The 25,721-nt window shown below is 34.4% G+C and overlaps 1 protein-coding gene across 1 annotated transcript; it reads right to left on the bottom strand.

The window, feature by feature from the left end:
* Positions 1-16,872: 16,872 nt before the first annotated feature.
* On the bottom strand, positions 16,873-19,211 carry LOC131148620 (thymidine kinase-like). Its single transcript, XM_058098456.1, has 4 exons — positions 18,838-19,211; positions 18,282-18,426; positions 17,460-17,581; positions 16,873-17,316 (listed from the first exon to the last, which is right to left on the bottom strand). The coding sequence occupies exons 1-4, from the start codon at positions 19,008-19,010 to the stop codon at positions 17,040-17,042; spliced, it is 717 nt and encodes a 238-aa protein (XP_057954439.1). The 5' UTR covers positions 19,011-19,211; the 3' UTR covers positions 16,873-17,039.
* Between the last annotated feature and the right edge of the window lie 6,510 nt (positions 19,212-25,721).

The raw sequence follows: 25,721 nt of genomic DNA, 5'->3' as shown, positions 1-25,721 counted from the left end.
GGAATGAACTCCAATTGGAATTACATAAATGTTTTCCTCAGGTTCTAGGTTTTGGGGGAGTGATGTCTATTGGCATACAAAGTGGCTCATCCCTAAAATGTCAAATCTTAGCATAATCATTCAACCTTGATATACTAAGATCATTTGAGAATCAAGCCAATCTGCAAATCCAAGTATATAACCAATCTAAACTTAATGCATATATTCATTGGTTAAAATATGAAATCATTGACTATAGCTTAATTTAAATCCACTTCCAAATGGACAAAAGCATTATTGTTTGGTCTAAAATTTTTAATTCTTAATCCATGCTTGAATATACAAATCTTTTGTTAAACACATTCAATCAATTGTGTAAGACTAAGCTTTAGGAAATGAATCATATTTTAAGCATCATCTAATCCTAAACTCATCTTGGTGCCTTAAAAGCCTAATAAAATTTTTGTCATCTCTCTAGGCTTAAGTACTATTGATCATAACTCCTTATTCATTTGGTACTTATTAATAGACATCCCTCTTGAAAACAAAAATAGAGGAATTCACTAAAGAATTCAAGTTTTATTGTCAAATCAAGGTATTTTCTTTGAACTTTAAATGCAAAAATCGTCTAATTTTAGTTCATCTCTTCCATCGGAAATCTCTACAAAACCACGATCATATCTAAGTAGAGATTCATCCTCTCAATGGTTCGTATCTTTGTCATATCTAGAGGATACCCTCCATTCGGGGAAAATCAAAAATCACCAAAGAGCAGTATTCAAAGAAATTCATTTACCCCTTGATGCTCTTTGCTCAAGCCTGGACATGATCACTAGCACGAAATTATTTTGTAAAATGTCCTACATCACCGGAATACTCCTTTGAACATAATAGAAATTTAATCTTTAAGAGTATTCATCCTATACTTTTATCACAAGCTCTCAAACCTCAAGTCAAATTAGTTAGAGCTTCATATCCTTTTAATGAAGTTGAATGGCTAAAAGGATTGCACTAGGGTTCAATTTAAAGAAAATTCAAATTTCTACGAAACCTATGCTCAAGCATTTAAAATTAAAAGCCATTCAAACTTGGGCCGCATACGTATGGAGATTCATAAGAAAAAAGGTAGACATAGGATTGTCATCTTAACGAATATTTATTGTGACTTTTTTTTCTAATAAGCCTAATGTAATCAAAGTCAAGTTCAAATCATTGATAATCGTAACAACCTTGGCTAAGATATTTTGGGATGAAAAAGGCATAAAATAATTGAGTGCATAACTCGGGGAGTATTACTATTTCATGACTATTTATATAAAATGCTCTCATGATTTTGTCTTATATGCCCATATACCTTCATAAGAAAAGCACTAAATTCCTATTATTCTTTATGCATTAAATAATTATATTTTCTAATGGATAGTTTATCTTTTGTATCATTTGTTGATTGCTACCTGATTGCATGCTTAGTCTAGAATGCCTCTTGCATGGCGGATGCAGGTGATGTGAATTGCATGCTGGTAGTCGATTTTAGGTTGTTGCATGATTTATATGAATATTCTATTAAGAACAACCAGCTATCAAGCACAGGCTTTATGGAAAAAATGTCTAATTTACAGACGGCATGCTGCCGAAATTTCTACAAGAATTTTCCCAAAAGTAAAACCTTATATATAGATGATTATAATAAAATTAATATTAAATATTTTTAAAAGGATGAGAGAAAATAAAATGAATATTAAATTTCATCATTACACAATCATCAGGTATTTAGGGGAGCTAAGCTTCATCCCTAGAGAAAGAGCATAAAGAACTCATATGCATCATGCTTTGATTTTTGAATATTGAGGCTCTTCTAAGAACCCTGAACATCATATCCAGCTTTTATGGTTTTATATTTTGATATGAATTGTTCTTGGTTATGTGCTATACAGTACATCTTAATATCTACTTATGATGCATTTGTGGGCTTTTGGGTTGACTATAGTAATCAAGTCGTAAATATATAAACGTTCAGTATAGTTGGTCCAAGGAATCTAAAAATAAGGACTTATACGACTAGGCATAATGAAATGAATCTTGATTTGTATGAGCAACTCATTTCAACTAAACCATATCTTCAAATTGTTAGGGGGAGCAACTCAACTTAAAATTCCCTAGCTCTAAAATTCCTTAACAATTTTAACACTTTCATTCATGTTCTTAACGTATACATTGAGATGTTTGCTTCACATTGATCATGAATGTTGGATGTATTTGAATCATGACATGCACTGTTTTGGACTATACTGAATATCTTGGATGCATTGATAATGTGCTATTCGTATAATCATTCAGGTCGTTAATTTATTTTTTAGAATTGTTCAATTTTCAAATGACATGCTGCTGAAATTTCAAAATTTCCCCAAAATTGAATCTTATATCTGAATGTCTTGCGTTTAATTTCCTACCTTAGCCCCTTCTTGTTGATGTCAAAAACGGGGAGAAGTGTCTAATGCAAAATTAGGAAAGCTAAATGAACATCAGTTTATATTATCACTTCATACTATTTGAGCTTTATTGACAACTAAGAATTGAATGCATAATTTGTGTTAGTTTGTCTTCATTTTTCATATGCATGTACTTCAAATTTAAACTCTGTGCATATACTTAGGGGGAGTCTGTTTAGCTTTGCCCACTTTTGCAAATTGCTTTTGTCATCGTCAAAAAGGGGGAGAATGTTGACTCTATGACTCTGATCCCATTTTGATTATGACAAAACCAATGTTTCTCACCTATGCATTGAGCTTCTTGAACAGGTTCATCATTAGCATGCACTAATGGTAGGAACTCAAAGAGGTCATACGAACTATGAAGATCAAGCTTCATTTATGGCAACTAAAGAATCGAAACAATGAAGATTTATGTGCTATTGTATTTGCATTCATTAGCTGGACTGTAACGCTATATGGTCTGCAATAACTGCATCATACATGATAGGACTGTATGCTCAGGTTACCTTAAATTGACCTTAGGTTCCCACATTTAGTGCACAAGACCCCACAATAGTTCACATATCATCAAGGGTAAAATTAAAATCAAGTAATGGACCTTACGCTAAATTCATAAGGACTTCAGGCAACATACCAGGCAAGTCAAATTGTCTCGGTCAACCGAACCATGGACTGGTCAAATAGTTAACCTGACTTCAGATGACCAAACTCAAATGACCGTAGCTATCATGGGCAACCGAATTCACACACTTGAATTTTCCAACTACTTAGGCACCCGAGCCACACAATCAAATTACTCTCGGGCGACCAAACCTTGGATAGAATGGAAAATCACCTTGGTCAGCAAACTAAACCCCTATTGAGGCACTCGAACTTCAAATTCACTTTTTTTCTGTTGTGTCTGTTCAGACAACCAAACCTATGGCTCGGTCAATTGAAACTTTCGAGTTGGTCAAAATTTTACCACAGTTAAATAGGGTAAATCAGGATTAATTTCTTAAACACTTTAAAACAATTTTAATAATTCCCTGAGTGTCCCCAACAATCATAATTTTGGCCTTCTTTATATATATGGGTTCATTTGTAAAAATTAAGAAAGATTAGCATTTTCAATTAGCCAAAAATCCTCTCAATTTTCAAGAGTATATTTTTTATACACTAAGCCCATACACTCTTTGTTTGTCAATCATTTGATAAATACAACTTCCTAAGAGTGTTCTTGAGTGATTCTAGTAGCTTAAACTCTCATTGTTATTAATTGCACTATTTTTTTTAATTGAGAGTTTTAGTTAGGGTTTTTCCCATGATTTAACCAATAAATCCTTGTATGGGAAAACCCTTTTAGCTAGTGAGTCTTTGCATCATTGTTGCAAGACTCATCAAGCTTGTGGTTTTTTATTTTCAAAATATTTTTCACAAGCTTATTTAGTTTTTTTAAATATCTCTTGAGCTATTATTTTGAGAAAATCATTTCTAAGATATTTTGAATACACTTGTTGGAACTCTTAGAAATTTGTTGTGATTGATTTACATTAATACTTAGTTTCAAAAATTACTTGGAAAGACACTCTGGATCTTGATTATACATTTACATCAGATTGAGTGTTTAACACACGTTATTGGCACTGAGCATATTTACTATCATTTGTGCATGCCCATTTATCTGGACTATATAGTGGTACATATTCACTTGATTAGAATCACTTCATGTAATAACCTCGAAAAAAAATTAATTAATTATAATTATCAATCAATCAATTAATTAAGCATTATTAAATTAATGTATTAAATAAACAAATAAAAGGAATAATAAAAAATTAAATTAAATTAAAATTATTTATTATTAATCAATTCATTAATTAAGTATTGTTAAATTTGATTTGTTGAATAAATAATATGATATATATATATATATATATATATAATATTATTATTATCATATATGATAAAGAGAGTAAAGGAAAAATAAATAAATAAATAAAGCTTACCTGAAGCTTCCTGCGTATTCAAATTGAAATCTATGATTTCAATTGCGGAGGCAACAGCGCCCCCCCCCCCTTGGAAATTCTAAATGACTCCTTCGTTTCCGTCTCTCCTTCCTCTCAATTTCTCAATGGATATTCGGCTGATCGGGAAACGGAAGGTGCTATTGGATTCCTAACTCTGCCACCAACATTTCTACTTGAGCGGATTTATTGTGGGAGTGGGGTAGGTATCACTCCTGGAGAAAGGTATATTTCCTCTAAATCATTAATTTCTTCTTAAATCTTCAGTCAAATCAACAATCGGGCACCACCACGGGGTCTTATATGCGATCGTCTTCATTTTAACAAGAGTAAATTTTCAATTGGGATTTTCTAGACCCTACTCCAAAGCGAGAGTGGGATTTAGAAAATTAGGTAAATTGGTTATATTTAATAGTATAATTATTTATTTAGAATTTATGGGTCTAGGAAATGTTAAAATAGAATTTTATTTAGGGTTGATTTAATGAAATTAGGATTTTTTATTCAGGGTCTAAGTGAGTGCTGCAGGTATTTTTCGGGGTCCTTGTTGGCGTAGTTCAAGAAACTAGGTAGGGAAACTATATATTAAATCAGGTTTTATGAAATAAAAGATATTGAATTATATTATACTTATGTATATGTTTTCGTATGGGTTTAAAAATTTCAACCATGTAAATTATGTTTTCTAAGCCTAGGACCGCTTATTTAGTTATGTATACGAGAAAATGAACTGATGAAAGTGAAAGGTATTTTCTGAGAAATTATGTAAGAAATGGAAATTATATTTTCAATACTCAAATGCTAAATGTGAGTTGGCTTATTTTACAAGGAATATGTATGATTTTATTACTAAATTGTGCGGCTTGAGTAAATGTAAATTCTGTACAAATATATGTCAAATGTATGAGACGCAAGCTAAGTAAGTAATGCATTGAGAATGAAATATAATATGAACTATCCTGCTTGTAATGTTAATGCAACCATGTAAATGTAAGACTGCTGAAAAGAGTCGTGTTAGCAGATTCTAGCACACTTCTATGTGGACTAATTGATGACAGCTAAAACGAGCTATGTTAGCATATTCTAGCACATTTCTATATGGACTAACTAATGATGGCTAAAGAGAAGTTGTAATACGAATGAATGAAATTAAAATGGAATAAAAAGGCAATAAAATGACAGTGGAATGAAATATGAAATGTGAAAGATGTAAATGGGAAAGAGTCACTTAAACTGAAATGAAATGAAATGTTAAAGTTATGAACATGAACAGATGTGAATGGTTGAATAATGACAGAAAGAATAATGTATTATGATATTAGAAGTATTTATGCTAATAGAATATGTTACAACTAGGGCGGGGCATACTCTTCGCCCGAGGGCTTGCTAAGAAATGTGAGTACGCTAGTTGCATCAAATGTAGTAGTAGCTACATAACGCACTAGGGCAGAGAGAACCTACTTGTATGGGTGGGTAGATTTCCTTATCCTTGTGGCCTTCGCTAGTAAACCTTTGTTTGAACTGTGTGAGTATGAGATTAATCTAATACTTGAGGGTTTACTGAGTAAAGTGAGTGCTCTGGTATACTTTAGTACTTACCCTTGGGTTGCCAAATGTATCAAAGTAGAGGGGTGCCACTTGTATAGGCGGGTAATCACCCCTATCCTTGGGTAATCTCGTGGGGTTAAATATTTTACATATGTTTGATCAGGCTTAGAGAATGATTTCAGTGTTTATGATAATGTTTTGCAAATGTTATTAAAATGATATTTATGAAAAACTCTGAATTGGATTAGTTTCTCCTCAACAAATCAGTGCTTGGGCCAATAAAATCCTACCTAATGGGGAGATGGTTACCTCATGTTAGCCACATGCTGTTTTAATATATTATTTTTCTCTTACTGAAATGTGTCTCACCCGAATATGAATTCATCTTTTTTAAGTCTTCAACATTATCAAGCTTAGAGAGCTCGAGGTTATTATAACATTTTTGAGTTATAGAAATAAAGGGCATAATGTTGTTGATATTTTGAGATGTATAAAATTTATGATTTATGTTTTATATTTTATGTCTTATGTTTTGAGATTAATAAGAAAGGAATAGTTGTAAATACTGGATGTTTTTTGGGATATGTATATATGTTGAATACATGTGGATGCATGGTTTATTATAGTGTATAGATAAGAGTAGAAACTCTGCTATTATGTTTGTTGGAAGATTATATTTTTGTTTTCTGTTGCATAAGTGATATGAGAATGTCGATTAGTAGGTAAATGAACGGATTAGTTGCACTCTGAGCCACTTAGAGGGTCGGGGCATTACAGATGGTATCAGAGCAATGTCTAGTAGGAGTGTGATTAATTTCACATCGCCTGGATATGGAAATATTAGAGTATTAGGTTATGGATGATTTATACCAGAGTATAGGATTGCATTGCGATAAGGATAGGAATGAGTAGATTAAGATACCATTAGGAATTCTAAGTTGTGTTTCGTAAGCTTGGGTGCAGAAATCCCTTGATGGTCTTCTGTGTTTTTCCAAAGAAGTAGTTACGTTCAGAAAATCATGGTAAATCCATCGATGGTGATGTTTTCGAGCAGAGAAATAAAAACTTGGGATTTGAACTCGAAGGTTAAGTTGGTTGAATGTGGGGAAACAAAAAAAAAAAACCTTTGAAGGAGAATAATTTAGGTGATGTGATTAATTAGTTTGTGGTCAAGTAGGGTGTTTGATATTTAAATTGGAGTATATGGAAATGTGTGGTATGAGGTTGGTTAGTTAATTTCAGAGATTATGGTATCGGGGGAAACCAGCAAATAGCTCTAGGTAAAGGTGGACCAGCACGAGTGTACTAGTTGATCCCGACTGAGCTAGATAATGTCAGGAGTGCAGGTATAGGATTATGATTAAGATAATAATTATTTAATTTTTCTATGAATGATTGAGAAGTTTATATGATGATTTTATTTCATTGTGGATAATGTAGGAATTCATTTAATATAAATATTAGGATATAGTGAGTTAATGAATGTCTAAAATAAGGAAATGAATTATTAGCTAGCAAAATTTTGAGAACGAAATTTCTTAAAGGATGGAAGAATGTAATAACACGGAAAAAAAATTAATTAATTAAAATTATCAATCAATTAATTAATTACTTAAACATTATTAAATTAATGTATTAAATAAACAAATAAAGAAATAATAAATAAATTAAATTAAATTAAATTAAAATTATTTATTATTAATCAATTAATTAATTAACTATTGTTAAATTTGATTTGTTGAATAAATAATATGATATATATATATATATATAATATTATTATCATATATGATAAAGTAAGAAAAAGGGAAAAAAAAAAGAAATGAGATTAAAGAAAGCTTACCTGAAGATTCGTGCAGATTCAAATTGAAATCTATGATTTTAGTTGTAGAGGCAGCAACACCCCCCCACCTTGGAAATTCTGAACGACTCCTTCATCTCCGTCTCTCTCTCTTCTCAATTTCTTGATGGATATTCTGCCTATTGACTTTTTGAGTCTGATCCCTGTTTTGATGTTGACAATGCACATGTTTCTTATGTGTGTACTTAGCATGTGAATAGGTCCATTAATTTAACACATGCATAAGGCAACGGTGATGAAAGCTTGCAGGACTTAAAGACTATACGATCAAGCGCATTCTGTGAAGTCAGAAGAGCAAAAAGACGAAGACATTTGTTTTTAATTTGTATATGCATTTATTTTTTATCTTTGGTCTGTAATATTGCATGCATCTGCATGATGTGTTCGAATGTTCAGAACGACCGTAGATAGACCCTAAGGACCAGCACATCTCTCCAAAAACTTTTTTTAAAATAGACTAAAATAGACCAAAATTATACAAAGTTTTTGGAATAGCTTTAGGGTCAAAATTAGGGCTAGAATGAAGTTTACGAAAATTTCGGTCGTAAACTTCGTTCTACTGACACCGAATTTTTTCGGTCTCTTCAAAAAGGACCTAGAAATGACCTTAAGACACTCACTCATGCATACCCATACTTGGTCATTTGAAATAGGGTGATCTTTGGCTCGAATAGGACCGAAATGCACAAAATGTGCACATTCAGTCGACCAAACTACCATGCACAAAATGCCCCGGTCAATTGAACCCAGACCAAGTCAACTAGTTGACCACAGTCCGGTCGACGAAACTCTTGTAGTTCAAATGACCCCGGTTAACCGAACCCTCCTAAAGTTAACATTTTGACTTCCTGGTCGACTGAGAGAAAAATGTACTCCAACGCTCTGGTCGACCGAGGGTCCTCGGGAAATGCCCCAACAACCTGGTTAACCAAACTTCTCAGTTCAAAATGTCCCGATTGACCGAACCTCGCTGTTTTGAAAAATTGCCTCTTCCGGTAGACCAAACCTTTAGTTCATTTTCACCCTAGTCGACCGAACCACGCTAATTTGGAAAAATTGCCCTTTCTGGTCGACCGACCCTGAAGTTCAAAATTGGCCCAGTCAACCAAGCCATATGATCTTCGGTCGACCAAAAGTCTTCTAGTCGACCAGTGCTCTCGGGTTAGAATATTTTTTTAAAGTGTTTAAAACGTCATTAAACTTAATTAAACTTTTCCAAAATACCGAGTGTGTCCCCAATGGTCATATTTTCCACAAACTCTATAAATACCTCCTCATTACTCCAGATTAGTAACTTTGATTAGCAACTAAATTTCTCTCTAATCCTTGGTTAGTCAAAGTTCCCCCAACATGCTTTTTATTGTTTAAAATCATTCTTTTGGGGAAAAATATTTTTAAACAAACCTCTCCAACTCTCCTCCACTCCTTTATTTCAAAATCACTCTTGAAGAGAGCATATTTATTTTTAGGGCATTTATTTTCACATGCATACTCTCACTTATGCTTTATTTTTTAAAATCCTTCTAAGAGCATAGCTTTGGTCTCTCCTAATTATTTTCATGATAAATATTTTGGGAGAATTTATTTAGTGCACAAATATTTATCTTGGGCTTAACTCCTACATTCTCCAAGTAGTTTTTCATTTGCATAAATCTTTGTTGGAGAAAATAGTACACATTTATCATACACATTTTATTTGTGCAAAAATCATTGAAAGAGCAAAACCCTAGGTTCTCCTATATTTTCATCGAAATACCTTTTTGGAGAAAACTTTTTATTAGGGTTAAAATATAGTTAAGCACCCTTACTCCCCTTAACATTATTTCATATTATTGGAGTGCATACTTTTACTGAGCTTATTGTGTACATCTCTGCTTGTATTTCAGAAGCATATTTTCTGTACAAAAATGATTTTCATGTAACGGCTTGGTTCAGCCTGTTAATTGAACTGGAGAGTCTCGGCCCCGTAAATGAGACCGGTTCGGTTCAGCCCGGAATTGAACTAGGAAGTCTCAGCCCCGCAAGTGAGACTAGTTTGGCTCAGCCTAGTAATTGAGCTGGGGTTTTCCTCGCCCCGCAAGGAGAGGATGTAAAAGGCTTTTGCTCCGCCCGGTTAAGTGAGCAGGTATAGTGGAATCCTTGGGGGTAAGCCCAAGGTGGGGATGTAGGTTGGTTTGCCTGAACCTCGATTACAAATCTGGTGTCGCTCTTTCTATTTTATTTAAATTCCTGCACTTTAATTTCAGCATGTGTATGAATGTTTATTTAATGTCGAAATTATTCTCATGCACACATTTGATTTAAATAAGATACTGCACACGTGCATGTTTGCTTTTATTGTTAAATTCGCTTTACATACACGTATACATGTTGAATAGGATATGATACTGTGGTGAATCGGTGAATTGTTTAAATTAGCCAAAAATATTTTTTAAACCCAATTCACCCCCCTCTTGAGATCACACCAATTCCAACACTGCCGATCGGGAAACGGAAGGTATCGTTGGATTCCTAACTCCGCCACAGATATTTCTACTAGAGCGGATTTGTCGTGGGAACGGTGTAGGCACCATTTCAATGTTGACTAACTGATGACAGCTAAAAGAAGCTGTGTTAGCATATTCTAGCACATTTCTATATGGACTAACTGATAACGATTAAAGAGCAGCTGTAGTACGAATGAATGAAATGAAAATGGAATGAAAACACAGTGAAATGACAAGGGAATGAAATGTGAAATGTAAACGATGTAAATGGAAAAGAGTCACTTAAAGTGAAATGAAATGAAATGTTAAAGCTATGAACATGAACATATGTAAATGGTTGAATAATGACAGAAAGAATAATGTATTATGATATTAGAAGTATGTTAATTTAGGTGTAATCCCAAGGGGGGTGAATTGGGTATTTTTAAAATCTTTCAGATTAATTACCACTTAATCCCAATTTCTAGGTTTAACAAATTAAATGCAGGAGTTTGAGGCTGATTTAAATTTATTTTATCAATGAATTCTTTTTACCTAATTAAGTGCATGTGGAGTTATTCAACATACACATGCAAGTTAGATATTGAAATATGATGCTGAAAACAAAAAGATAAGGGAAGAGAGAAGGCAAACACAATTTTACGAGGTTCAGTCAACCCGGCCTACGTCCTCACCTTGAGCAACCCACTTAAGGATTCCACTATATCCCTACTCCTTTAATCGGGACGAAACTTTCCTTACATCCGCTGCTTACAAGAGGCACATCTTCCTCCTCACCCAGTTCACAACCTGAACCGTGATTACTATATAATATCAAATTTGCAAGACAACTCAAGATTCGTTTCTGACAAAGCTAGTGAGTACAATTGAAACCTATTACATATACATATGATGAAACTTGAAGCTCAGTATGCATGAAACGATACAATCGTTATATGAATGAAATGCTTCAACCAATTTCCCTTTTATCAAATCTCCCAACTATGATAAAAGTAAAAGCTTTGGAGAAATTAGAGTTCTAGTTTAACTTTACTAGATGCACGAATACCAAATGTGGTCTTATTACAAGATGTGTCTTGAATATTATAAAGATCTAAATCAATATGTTTTCTTCCTAATATCCACAAACAACATGATCTTTGTAACATGAATATATATATATATATATATATATATATATATATATATATATATATGATATGAGTTCCAAAGATCAAAAGCGTAATATAAGATTTTTCAGAAAATATCCCTCAATAATATACATATATATATATATATATATATATATATATATATATAGTTATGGACTTTTAAAGATATTTAATCAAGTGGTTTTGTAGTATAAAAAATATCAAGTCTTTAACTAAATACACACTTGAATCAAAAATTATTTAACCAATGGCAAAACCTTTCTTAAGTAATGATCTTATCAAAACAATCTCTATATGTATATGAACACTCAAGATCAATCTCTCTAATAATATTCAATAATAGATTATGAGATTAGAAACCTACAGTATTATACCGACCCATCTCCACATCCAAGCCTTCGGGGATAAGTCGGCGCGCTTCGATTATCATCAACGTTCGGCCTTATTTCGACTCGGCATTTTCACAAAACCTGGAACATTTTGGAAGCTCACGTCCCTATAACTCATTTCAACAAACCATAGCCTACAGTACACAACCGGTTCGACCTTTCACAAACCTGGAACATTTTCAATAATATAGTTCATTCCACACTTATTTGGTAAATACATAAATTACGATTTCAAGAATACAGTTTAAAAACAAGTCAAGGTGCGGCCATCTCCATACAATATACTCAACAATATATATACGGTTTTCCTACGAAACTAGAGATGCAACCCAAACCCCCCTCCCCCTTTTTCCCAAAAACTGTAACTCGAAAACCAAGTAATTTTACTCGTTAAATTTTCCCAAATAATCATAAACAACAATTTCAACGATTCTGATTTCAAAAATAGCTGATATAAATAGAAACCCCTTACCTTAATCGGAAAACCAAAACACAAACTCTACAGCTCCTAAACAGCGAACCGAGTTTCCAAAACGTATAAATCACAGTACAATACATACTTACAATTCCATTCTCCACAGACCTATTGAAACAGAAATGAAAACTGAGCCTTACCTTGATTTTGGGTCAAAATCAGAAAACCCTCGAAACGAAGATCCATTCCACAAATCACGAAGAGAATCCTTCCTTGATCTTTGTAGAAACGTCGAATCATCGATTCTAACAACGAACGGCGAAGAAATCTAGAGAGAGAGAATTTTCACTGGTTCTAGAAAGAGAGGGAGAGAGTTTTGGCTTTCTTAGCCAAGAAGAAATGGAAAAGGATATTTATAACACCTCTAACTCGACCAACCTCGTCGACGAGGCGGTATCTTCGTCGATGAGTCAACCAAGGGAGTTCATCGACGTACTGGTGGCCTCATCGATGAGCCTAAGATTTCCAGATTTCCCAAAACCTCTCGACTTTTCCTCATTGACAAGCCTTTACATTTCATCATTAAACAACAAAAGAGCCTTCGTTAACGAAACTCTAGCTTCGTCGACGAAGCCTACTCAATTTACTATTTTGCCCTTCTCTTATTTATTTATTCCAAATCTCATGGATCAGGTTCTTACATTCTCTCCTTCTCTCACCATCTCCTACTCTCTTACATGTTGAAATATGCCCAAAATGACATATATAACAACCCCTCGGAGGTTTCCCTCCGAATACCCAACCACTCCAACGTTCAAATTCAAAATTTAAATTCTTTCTCGTAGCCCAGCGACCACTCGTCAACGAGCTAGAGAAGGCCACTCGTCGACGATTCTATCCACTCGTCAACGAGTCTTTGAACTCTGATGAAAATAGGGCACTTGTCAACAAGTCTTTGTTGCTGCCCCACACCAATTGTTTGGCATCACCATTTTATTTGTTGCAAATATGTATGTGTAATCTTTTATACAATGTTCATCCCACTGCGCATTGTTGGGAGAGGTCGCCCTTATTTTTCACAACAATTGGTATTAGAGCGTATTGTATGGCCTCCGAATTTAAGGATCTCGTGTTGTAACAAGGCATGGTGAAGGTTTATAGAGAATTTCAATCAAATAGAATGAATGCAACGACTTGGAATGAATTGGGAGCAATCATTTGTCTTTGTTTGGCTAAGGACATGTTGTATCACATCATGGATGAGAATTCTCCGGCATTAGTTTAGTGAAAACAGGAATTCCGATACATGTCTAAGGGTTCGTCAAAATTTGCAAGTGTAGTGGAGAAAGACACAGAATGTAGTGTTAGAGATATGCTATGTGTTTCATCGGGTTTGGAGTGCCTCACGGGTGATTATTGAATCTTAGTCACCGAATGCTTTTATCCTAGAAAATGGTTTGACGCCGACAGGGCAGTTTATACTGGTTGTATTTTGATGGAAAATGATATTTCATGCAAAATATTTGTTATTGGAAATGTCAAAATCAAAATGTATGATGATGCTGTAAAAGCCATATGTGATGTAAAGCGTGAATCGAGTCTAAAGAAGAATGGTATTTCCATTGGAAATTTTAGACCGTAATGAATATTGTTACGAGTCTGAATGTGAAGAAATGAAAATGTGTGGTAACTTGATAGTGATGAAAGGGGATAAAGTAGCGAATAATATCTTTGCACTACAAGATGTTACAATTGTAGGTGGAGTTACAACTGTTGAGTCTGAGTCGAGTTTCTTGTGGCATATGCGGTTAGAGCATATAGGTGACTACATGTATTCAGATGAACCAATGATGATAGCATCAAGGGATAGACATATGTTTTGCATGGGATTATCACAAAGGGTCTTTGTGTAGTTCATGCAGTGGCTGAGGTAGAGAACCAGACCGAGAGAGAGATTCTCAATTCAAACATTGGGGCTAAGTAGGCTGATTTCATTCAAGAAGTTTTTGAGTAGGGCAGGTTATATGCAGAGCTTACAGGGTACTTCTTGGTGAAGTCAGTGAGTATGACGCATTTCTCATGTGACCGATCGCCAAAGGTATCACTAGATAGGAAAGTTGTAAGTGGATTGTGGACAAGTTTTGCGGTAGACTACTCGGTTGCGAGTGGATGTCCGCTAGTGCAATATTCTAGTGATGAAGGATCTAGGCTTGGTGTTATGTCTAGACAGTATACTTTGTTGGGGTATAAAAAAGGTAGGTGTAAGTTGGGTGATCCTATAGCAAACAAAGGGATGATCGATGACATGACTTTTGATACTAAATTCATGGGGCAGCGTACTCAGGTAAAGGAAGAGAAACAAATGGCAGAAAACTGCAATAGCAGCAATCATGTTATTTAGGTGGAGTTAGGAACTTAGGGCAGAAATGCGAGGAGTTCTATCTCGAGTCAACAGTATTATAGTTTGAATGGGCATATGATGTAGGTGGAGCAATAGACTCAAGGCAGAGATGACGTTGTTTATATTGCAGGGAGTTTTCAGCTTGGGAGACCAGCAAGATCACAGTGGGCTCATGTGTACTATCAGACCACTACTCAGGTGTGTGAGTTGGTGAGGCTTCCAATGTAGAAGAGGGTGATAGGATGTCGTGGAGTGATGTATCTGTTATGTGTGAATGACATGTTATTAGCTGGAAAGGTTTTGACTGAGGCTAATCAGTTGGATACTCTGTTGGAAGGTTTTGACATGAATGTGTTGGACACGACCAAGATGGGTCTTGGTTTGCTGATTTGCTTAAATAAAACTGCAAGGAGATTGGTGTTATCTCAGGATAGTTTTGTAGACAGGGCTTCAGGGAGATTGGTGTTATCTCAGGGTGGCTTTGTAGATAGAGCTACAAGAAGATTGGTGTTATCTCAGTATGACTTTATGGACGGAATTGCAGGGAGACTTTTATTTGCTGTCTCAAGGGAGTTCTATGGAGAATCTATATGGAATATCTACTGCTTAGTACCCAAAGACGAGCTATGATGTCCGAGATATGTCAAAGGTCCTCTATGATTATACAATGGGGTGTTTCAGCAGGCAACAAAATGGACCGTCAGTTGTTAGTTTTGTTAAAGACTATGCAAGAGGCTGTGGTAATATAAGGTTTGCAGCAGTTTTTGTGTTTACTATTGTGGGATGGTCTCATTGGAAGTTTAGGGTGAAGTCTTCAGGTGTTATATCTACAACTGTATATGGTTGATGGTAGAAGCTGAAGCTGCCATCGATAAGTTCAAATGGTGTTGCTTGGACTTGGTGCATGACTCCAAGTGCTAGAAGGGAGACAATCCCAACCGAACGTTCAGAGTTCAAAGTGGAGCAGTCAAGTATATTTTTTGGGTTCTCCTAAGGGGCGTATAATCGTCAAGGTGAAGATTGTTGTTTATGGTATGACTTTTATACTCTGGGAGTTTATAAACAAAGGGAAAAATATATGGGTGTGGTCTTGGTGCAGGGCACTCGTCGACAAGTTCGCACTTGTCGACAATGAGATATTGAGAGCCAAGAAATCTTAGAGTTCAAAGACTCGTTGACGAGTGGACTAAATCATTGACGAGTGGCCTTCTCTAACTCGTCAACGAGTGCCTTATTCTCGTCGACGGGTGGTCGTTGAGCTACAAGAAAGAATTTAAATTTTTAATTTGAACGTTGGAGTGGTTGGATAATCGGAAGGAAACCTCCAAGGGGTCTTTATATGTCATTCTAAGCATATTTCAACATGTAAGAGAGTAAGAGGGTGAGAGGAGAGAAGATCATTGTATTGTGAGACTTTGATTTTCGTAGTGAATCTCTTGCCGATTGCTCCTATCGATGTAGGTTTTATCAAACCACATAATTCCTAATATCGTTGCACTTATCTTTATTCTCTTTATCTTGCTATGATTATGGAATGTTTTTTGTTTATCACCATTTTGTTTGTTGCAAGTATGTATGTGTGATCTTTTATACAATGTTCATTCCGTTGCGCATTGTTGGGAGAAGCCACCCTTATTTTTCCCAACAACCTTCTTTAAATTAAATTGAAATAAACTTACATCATTAAACCTCCATGCAATAATGGGCAAAAACTCAAGTATGCAAAACCTATTACTTCATGTTAATAGTGGGTTGTTTCCATCCAACCAGCCCTAGTTTCCACAACTACTTTAGAATTAAACAACACAAATAGATAATAATAACAACAAAAATGATGAACACCAAGAAAGGAGCTTCATTTTATACACATAAGAATAATATTATCCATGATTGCATAAATAGGCAAAAAAGAATTCATGTGGTAACCAACCCCAGCTTGTAGGGCATAAGGTTTGATTTTGAATAAGAATAATATTATCCAGGAACAATCCAAAGACAAAAACTCAAGCATGCAGAACCATGCCATTGCTTCATGTGAACTGTGGACGGTGGAGTATTCACATCCAACCAACCCTAGTTTTCACAACTAATTTAGAATTAAACAAGCATTGAGACAAACAGATAATAATAACAACAATAATGAATGCCAAGAAACAAGCTTCATTTTTTATATACATAAAAAGAATACACAAATATTCTCTGGGGAACCAGGAAGTCAGGAACGATCCAAAATCAGCATTCTGGACAGACAACCCATGGGAATAAGAAACAAGCACAAGAAATATATTTCAGGCAGTGAGCAAGACAGACATTATTGCATAACAGAAGCAGCCTCCGTAGATGAATCATCCAGAGCTTTATGAGATTCCACAACAACTCGTAAAGCTTCCATGACAACTTGTCCATTTACATAGTGCCGACGGCAAACAGGCATGTAAACATCTGCACCGCCAATCAGTTCTGTCTGGATCTCCTCTGTCTTTCTCAAGGTGAAAAAGGCCTGTTTGCCACAAATTTCACAACGTGCAGATAACTTGGTTATAGAATCAGCAAGAGGGATTATGTCAAGCACTGAACCAAAGCTCTTTCTGCAAGTTAAAATGGATTTTCCATAAAAATGGGCTAATGATACTGCAATAATGGAACACTGTGCCAAGAATAGGCAAGCAGCGTACAACCAAATAGAAAAACTGCACAAGAAAATAAAAATTGGGAATAAATTGACAAGCACCTCAAGTAGTCACCATCTAGGCCAGCAACAATCACAGTTTTGCCATCATGGTCAGCAGCCTTGCGGCAGAAATCATAAAGGTCTTCAAAGAATTGAGCTTCATCTATGCCAATTACATCTAGCTGTTGACAAGAACACAGTAATGACATTATGGTGAAAAGCATTCATGCATCAAATACAAAACATATATGTATTATCCGCCATAAAATACCAGCAGTTATACGCGCACAAATGGACAAAGGGTAGGAATTCTTCACCAGGAAACAGCAAAATTTTTCAGTAACAGCACTTAAATGGCATGATTTCATGAAATTTATATACAATATGCTACAAATTGATATCAAAGATCCTAATTTTCTCAAGAACCTGATTCTGAAATATGCATTTGAACCTTCAATACTATGTGAAACACAATGAAGCCATTAAATTTCTGCGAGACTTCCAAACACAGGGTTTATTCCTCTACCTTCTGAGGTAATGATGCCTTCATTATTTCCTTTGTTTTTTAATTCATGTCCATGTTTTTGCACAGCACTGACAGTTAAGACAGTCTTTTTATCATTCATTTAACTAAACCCCTCAAGCAAAATCTTGGCATAGTCAATGCTATGCCAACACTAGTCTATCAATAAAATATACTAATTTTAAGGGTTTCTATGCAAACGAAAGAAAAAAAAAAGCAATAGCAAAGATTAGTTGCGTCAATAAGCTTATTCCATACCATGTACGAGCAATAAAGATCCTGAAAAATACAATGACAGCACACTGTGACAACCAAAACAATTAAAGAAAATAAATTCATAAATTTCTGCTTCAAATTACCTTGTCATAAGCATCAGCTCCAAATTCCTGCCTAAATGAGGACAAATTAAGCAATGCCCAGCATGGAAATTTTGCCCCATCATGCGTCACAATTGAATCTACTGCATATCTTGTATCCTTGCTTGATTTTATTATTGCTACATTTCTGCATATGGTTGATCCACACAAAATCTAAGTCACAAGTATCAAATTTCATGTATTACTTTATAATGTTTTTTCCCCTTTGTTATCAGTTCACATGGGGATAAGTTATGATCTAAGAGATAACTCATCCCTCATCCCATACTTTTTCTCACCTTTCCAGGAATTCAAATTTGAGACCTCCAAGGTAAAAGCCCCAAGCTTTAACCTGGCATGTTTCCTAGGAGATTCTCCTAGACTCCACCAATGCAACTTAATACTCGAATTGACTAAAAATATGGACGAAATTGAGCAATTGAACATTGAACCCAACTAGACTAACCCTAAATCACCCTTGCGCCTTGGCAGAACACGTAAACTAAACACCCAAAATTCCAACCGATCCATAAGCAAAAAAAAAAAAAAGATGCTGTACCTGCCATTGTTGTCTTCAGCTCTGATCCGGCGGAGGAGGGCGGTGGTTTTCCCGGCGAACATAGGGCCCACGATGGCATGGACCTCGCCCCCGGAACCATGGCAAGCTGAAGCCATTCGATTGGTGCTGGCGTCGACGGAGCTCAAGGAAAGCGATGATTTGAGGGAAGACATGGAAGGAGATAGAAATCTAGGGTTCCGGAAAGATACAGAGAAGGGGAGAACGATGGGAGGAGATACGAACAGGTGAGAAAACAAAGGCGGCAGATTGGATGAAAGGGAAGACTTCGTCTTTGAAATAAATAGAAATTGGGAAGTGGAAATTGCGTCCGGCGTTTTGAAATTTTTGTTTGCAATTGCTTTTTGAAAATTGGAGGGAACAAGGGAGGCTTGGAGGGCTTTTGGATTTTGGACGGAGCGTGGGACTCCGGGTATTAATGCGCGCGTGCACACACTCCTTTCTTTATTTTTCTTTATTTATTTATTTTAAGAAATCTTCTACGAGAAGATTGGGCCATGTGTGTAATTTTATGGTTTTAAATTTGATTTTTGCTCCAAAAGGAATATATATATATATATATATATATATATATATATATACAGACATTGTATTCTTTATAGTAAATATTACTAAAATCTTAAATTTTTTATTTGAAAATTTAAATATTAGTAATGTGAAAAATTAATGGGCCGCTTGATACAACTATCAAAAGTTAAAGAAATGAAAACCAAAAATACAAAATAGAAACAAAAAATTAGAAACTAGCAACCATTTTTCGTTAATATTTATAAAACTATTATAAATTAAAATTTTAATTAAAAAATGCTCATTTTCATCTTTAAATCGAGTAATATTATAAAAATATGATTAAAATAATAAAATTACAAATAACATACATTAAAAAATTACTATAATACAAATAAAATTTATTATAATTATTTTACTTAATTATTCTACTTTCAAAACTTACTTTACAATAAACCTTTTACTAGACATGACAATTTAAATATACTAAAAATATTTTGTAATTTGTTGTATTACGATGATTTAAAATTTATTTATATTCTTCTTTTAATAGTATTCAAATTCATATGATCATTTAATTTTGATTTTAATTTAAAAGTGTATAACATAAATAATTTAAATAATAAAAAAATATATCTAGATATTAAAATTTCTAACAATAGGCTACCAAAATAACTGAAAACCATAAAGTCTGGTTTTCAATTCTTTGGCAAAAAGCTTAAAAGCGACAACATAAATAGAAAACTAATAACATAAACAAAAACGTTTTTATAATCTGTTCATTTACTTTGGAGAAACAGATACTGAAAATAGAAAATAGCAACGATACCACCCTAAAATTTTGTTTGTTGGTTTGTCATGTATATTTTGTTTTTTTTATTTTACTTTTCTTGATATCTAAATATGAAAGAATATATTAGATGATTGTGTTTTCCCTTTTTCCCCAATGTTTTTCAAGTTTCAAACAAGGTCTTAAAGTTTTGACCTCAAATGAATTTTCAAACATTTTATTCCTAAAAATTAGATGATTGTCTCATCAAAATATTTTTGTTTGATTTGCATTTCAATATTTTCTATAATGTGTACAAGATAACAATATCAATATTATTATAACTTTTATTATAAACATGATAATACTGTGTAATATTATTGTAGTCAAAGGCTAGCTCAAGTGGACAATCTAATGACACAAATAATGTCCAATGACACAAATAATATTATTATAATGACACAAATAATATTATTATAACTTTTATTATTAATGTCCAATGACACAAATAATGAAGACAATCTAAGTACTAAAAATAGGACACATGCAGTCATAAGCTCCTTTGTTTTATAAACACCGTTTATTTAGTACAAGTGTCACAATCCAACATCAAATATTTGATTTGGAGATATTGAGTATATAAGGATGTTAGGTTTCAACTTTACGAGGTGCCTTTGTAAGGCAAAACCATAGGTTGGGCCAAAAGTTGACAATAGTTTTGTAGATTTGCATTAAATTAAAGTCAAAACCACCCTAGGTGTATTGTCACATGAGTGGATCTTATACAATTCTATCTAATTTGATATGTATGATCCGTGAGTCAATTTTACCTATCAAACATCCAACTTTTAGGTATCTTTTTCTTTTCCTAATTTTCCCATCATCCAATATTAGTCGAGGGTTTGTGATTTGAGTTTTGTGTTTGGAATAAAGTTATTTGATTTTCCTTTTGTGGAGATGTTAGTTTTAAAGTTTCTTTGAGATCATTGTCACCATGCCTTCTAAAAAAAAAAAAATTTATCTACCAAATTTACTATCCTATAGTGCTTACCAAGAAGCTATACATTTGGGCTTTTGTTTTGTTTTCGAGAGTGCTTCTTGCTTAGTAAGTAGTAGCCTATGCACCATTTGCTCTCTAAGTAGAGCTCTTTATTGGAGATGAACATTCACCATACCAATTACCGAGCTTGTCTCAATCATCTTTCGTCTAATTTTTCTTCACCAAACCCAAAAACTAGCTTTGATACTACTCCAGTCAACCCAAATTTCACACATTATTCTTCTTTAAGATCTTCAACCAAATCTCATCTCACAACTATAAAGCCCTTGACAAACCTCTAATAAGTTTAGCCCAACATCCACCTATAAATTAGATTCTCCTCAACTAAATTTCTCCTCCAAACCCTCCAAGATCTTCGTGAGACATACCCATGTGAGTGTGGATTTTCCTCTTAAACTCCAACCATACCTCCAATTCAACTTCCAAAAACAGAATCTCTTACCCTATGGAAAAACTAGGCACCATGGAAAAATGGGCAAACCATTTTTGGCAAGCATGACAATTGGGGTAAAGCCCTAAACAAGCAAGCCATGAAGAGTATAATATTCAAAGCTTGGAAATTTTCAAGTAAACTCTCAATAGTAGATTTAGAACCCAACACTTTCAACTTTCTATTTGAGTAGAAGGAAGATAAACAAAAGATAGTTGACGAGACACCATGGACTGTAATGGGCTAGTTGTTAGTGCTAATAGAGTGGGATCACCAAAAGACACTCAAGGAATTGTAATTTGTGAGGAATGGTGTATTCCCAAGAGGGGGGTGAATTAGGTATTTCAAAATTCTAGGCCTCTTAAGCCCTAATTTTAAAACCTCAACCAGTATTACGCAAGCTTAGGATTTTTCTAAGCAATCACAACACCCACAAATATTTGAGTATACAAATATTCAATACATGTACAATGAGTGCACCAAATCAAATGTAAATATACAAGTGTTGAAAATTAAAGAGAGAAGGGAAGAGAAAGCGCAAACACAGCATTTTCTACGAGGTTCAGTTGTACTCACCTACGTCCTCGCCTCAAGCCAACCCGCTTGAGGATTCCACTATCTTGCTCACTTAACCGGGCGAAGCAAAATCATTTACGCACTCCTTAAGGATGGAGCCCTCCTCTTTAGGCGATACCCCTCGTCTGGCACACTCCTTATAGGATAGAGTCCTCCTCTTCAGGCGATATCCCATGCCTAGCACACAATTCACTACCCAAACCGCAAGGATACAAAGATGATGAAAAAATAATTTTCATACAAGTAAATGCTTCTCAAAATAAGCAAAGATGTACAATATGGAATTCTAAACACTCTAACAAGAAATGAAGTAAAGCTCAGTAGAGTATGTGCATTTTTATCAATAATATTTTGCGATCTTTGAATAAAATGTATATGAGTCCTTTAAATTAATGTTTTTTTCTAAGGATGGAGCCCAACTCATTGAATGCACATGTAAAAGCATTTTCAGATAAGGATGAAGTTTATTTATCAAAACATTTATCATTTAATCATCCTTTATAAGAATTTCAGCATGCAGTATGTTATCAGCATTTAGCACAAAGATATTTGCATATTGCATTTTATTCAGCACTCGATAGCCAACAAGGCTATACTCAAATAATCATGCAATAATTATGCAGTTCACACAAGCATGCACCAAAAGCCTGGTTGTTTCTACAACATGCAATTCACAAAGTCTACATCACCCATGCAGATGGTGTGTAAATCAATCAGCATGCAACAACCTAGCTTTCTATCAGCAAGCAGATGGTATCAATCAATTCAGTATGACCAATTACAGTTCATGATACTAGATACTAACCATCCATCAAAGAAATTTAACCATTTATTACATTAAGGATGGTAAGCTGCAAGGTTGTTCTCGTAAAGGCATATGGGCATAAAATGCACAGCGGAAACCTAAGCAACAGTAAATATAAATCACATTCTCATAACCATAAAATGCATAATACCAGAGTCAGCTACATTCCCAAAATATTGTGTTTATATACAATCTCCAAAAATACAAAAATATTTACATATCTAGGAACCCACAACATAAATTTCATGTCCCTAGATCAAAATTTACCCTCCTAGCGGGGTAGTATCAACCTATCTCAACAACAGCCTCGATTCGTTGGTCTTTTTGGGTTTCCTGAAAATTATGTAAGTTTGGGGAGTGAGACACTTCTCAGTAAAGAAAAATAAACTAAATACAGTTGCGTAACAACATGGATATTTAGTGTTATAATACATATACAATACATTTCATATGTTAGAAAACATTCATCATAACCTACTAAATAATCATATACTTTCATAATTTCTAATAAATCACATTGATCATGAAATGTCTGATATAACTAATAATACTGAAATTTACCCAGGATGTATAGCTAGTTGTTGTCATGTATTACCCCCATGACGGGTTATGTGGCCCGAAGGCGGGACCCGACAATGGTTGGCCGACCACTGCCAAGTCAAAAATTTCTTTAAGTACGATGGGCCCGCTACACCTTAGTCCGGATTGTCAGGCAGACGTCTACAACTCTATACTGGAAGCCACATCGACTATCCATCTCCCACCCTTCTCTACTTGTAGGGGCGGTTAGCACAAGTCAGAACATAATAATTTGATTTGTATAGCTACGGTACTGTGCTCCTGAAACTGAACTAAACTATCATTCGGGTTCTGATAACATATAATACATGATAATATACTTGTCTATCATAAATAGATTGATAGCATTTTCTGTAATAACATACATATTTATTTACATACGACCTTGCGCCGAATTCTTTTATATCTGCGGCTTTGCACTGAAATCATACATAATACACGGCCTTGCGCCGGCAATCAATTACGGCCTTACGCTGAACATTTCATACTTATCATTCTGAATAAATAATTCATTTATCATGTATTTTGAAAGCATAATGTACTACATTATTTCATAATCTCTGAAAACATACCTTATTCATAAAATTGCCATAACATAATACTTTCCATGTAAAATAATATTCATACCACACAATGTTGAATAAAACCATACATTCTATTCTAAAATTATATTTTTTGAAATTTCATAATATATATACATTTCAACATAATAGCAGTATTTTCCCAAATATGCATTTTTAACAATCTACTCATATATATATATATATATATATATATATATATGTAATACATACTTCCTGAAAATTAATTTGCTAATAAATAATAATAATTTGCATAGAAAATGACTGCTTTAGTTTATTCCCTTACCTGATTACTGAAAAGAAATCCTCCTAAAATTCACTGGTCCGGCACTCGCAGGGTTTCTCGTTCAACACCCTGAAAACGACAACTCCCAAAACAAAATTTCAATGTTTTTTTCGTGAATAACATTTTTTATAACTATGGGAAGACCAAATTATGAATAAATAGTCTTGCCTTGAATCAGGGATGAATTTCAAACTAACCCCACCGACAATCCACTCCAGCAGACATGTAGAAAACTTCCACAGGAGTGTCATGGTGGTTTCAGATCGTCGAATTGGAGTAAATCCAGCCCAGAAACTTAGAGAGAAGGGATGAAAACCAAAGAGTAGAGAGAGGAGAGGGTTTCTACGCGAAAATCGGCTATTTATACACTGGCCTTCGTCGACGAGCCACGTCACTTTGTCGACAAGGTCAAGAAGGCAATTTGTCGACAAATACTATTCCTCGTCGACAAAATTCAGAGCTGAAAAAAATAGCCTCTCAATATCTTCTCGTCAATGAAGCACACCCTCATTAACGAGCCCAAAATGCCATGTCTGCTGCCGCCGTCTTTTACTATTTTTATTTTCCTCTCTCTCTTTATTATTTAAATACCATTACTCTTCGGGTCATTACAGAGAGGCTCAAGTTCGAATGGTTTATCAATTTAACTACCCGTGCATAGGTCTCTTAGACATTTGTACCTTCATCTAGAGTGAGACCTATAACAATCAATTTAGCCATTCAAATCCATTCTAAGGATATGAAGTTCTAATTGATTTGATTTTTATTTGAGGAGTTATGAAAGGGTTGCACATAAATACTCTTAAGAATTAATTCACTATTGAGTTCAGAAGAGTATTCAGAAGTGAGCACGAGTAGACAATATTCAAAACATTTTCGTGCTAGCAAATATGTCCAAACTTTTTAGGTGAAGAGCATTTAGGAGTATATGAATTTCTCGAACAGTGCTCTTTGGTGATTTTAGATCTACCATGGTTGGAGGGTATCCTTTGAATATGATCATAATTTTGAGTAAGGATACGAACCAATGAATAAATGAATCTTTACCAAATGTGATTGTGGTTTGGTAAAGATTTCCTATGGAGGAGAGAACCTTGTGCATGAATCAAAATTAGAGGATTTTTTCATCTTAAGTACAAAGGGAATAATTTGATTTAACTAGATGGAAAGCTTGAATCCCTTAGTGGAAGCCCCCTAATTTGATTATAAAAAAATGACTATTAATAAGCACCAGTATATTAGGAATTTACGATACTCAGTGCTTATGACCAGA

Source organism: Malania oleifera, chromosome 2, assembly GCF_029873635.1.
Source record: "Malania oleifera isolate guangnan ecotype guangnan chromosome 2, ASM2987363v1, whole genome shotgun sequence".
NCBI lineage: Eukaryota > Viridiplantae > Streptophyta > Magnoliopsida > Santalales > Ximeniaceae > Malania > Malania oleifera.
This window is presented reverse-complemented; position numbering and strand designations above follow the sequence as displayed.

Coding starts and splice junctions, on each gene's coding strand:
- LOC131148620 (XM_058098456.1), bottom strand. CDS start 19,010: ATGTCTTCCCTCAAATCATCGCTTTCCTTGAGCTCCGTCGACGCCAGC. Junction 18,427..18,837: donor GCTGAAGACAACAATGGCAG/GTACAGCATCTT, acceptor AACCATATGCAG/AAATGTAGCAATAATAAAAT. Junction 17,582..18,281: donor GAGCTGATGCTTATGACAAG/GTAATTTGAAGC, acceptor TCTTGTCAACAG/CTAGATGTAATTGGCATAGA.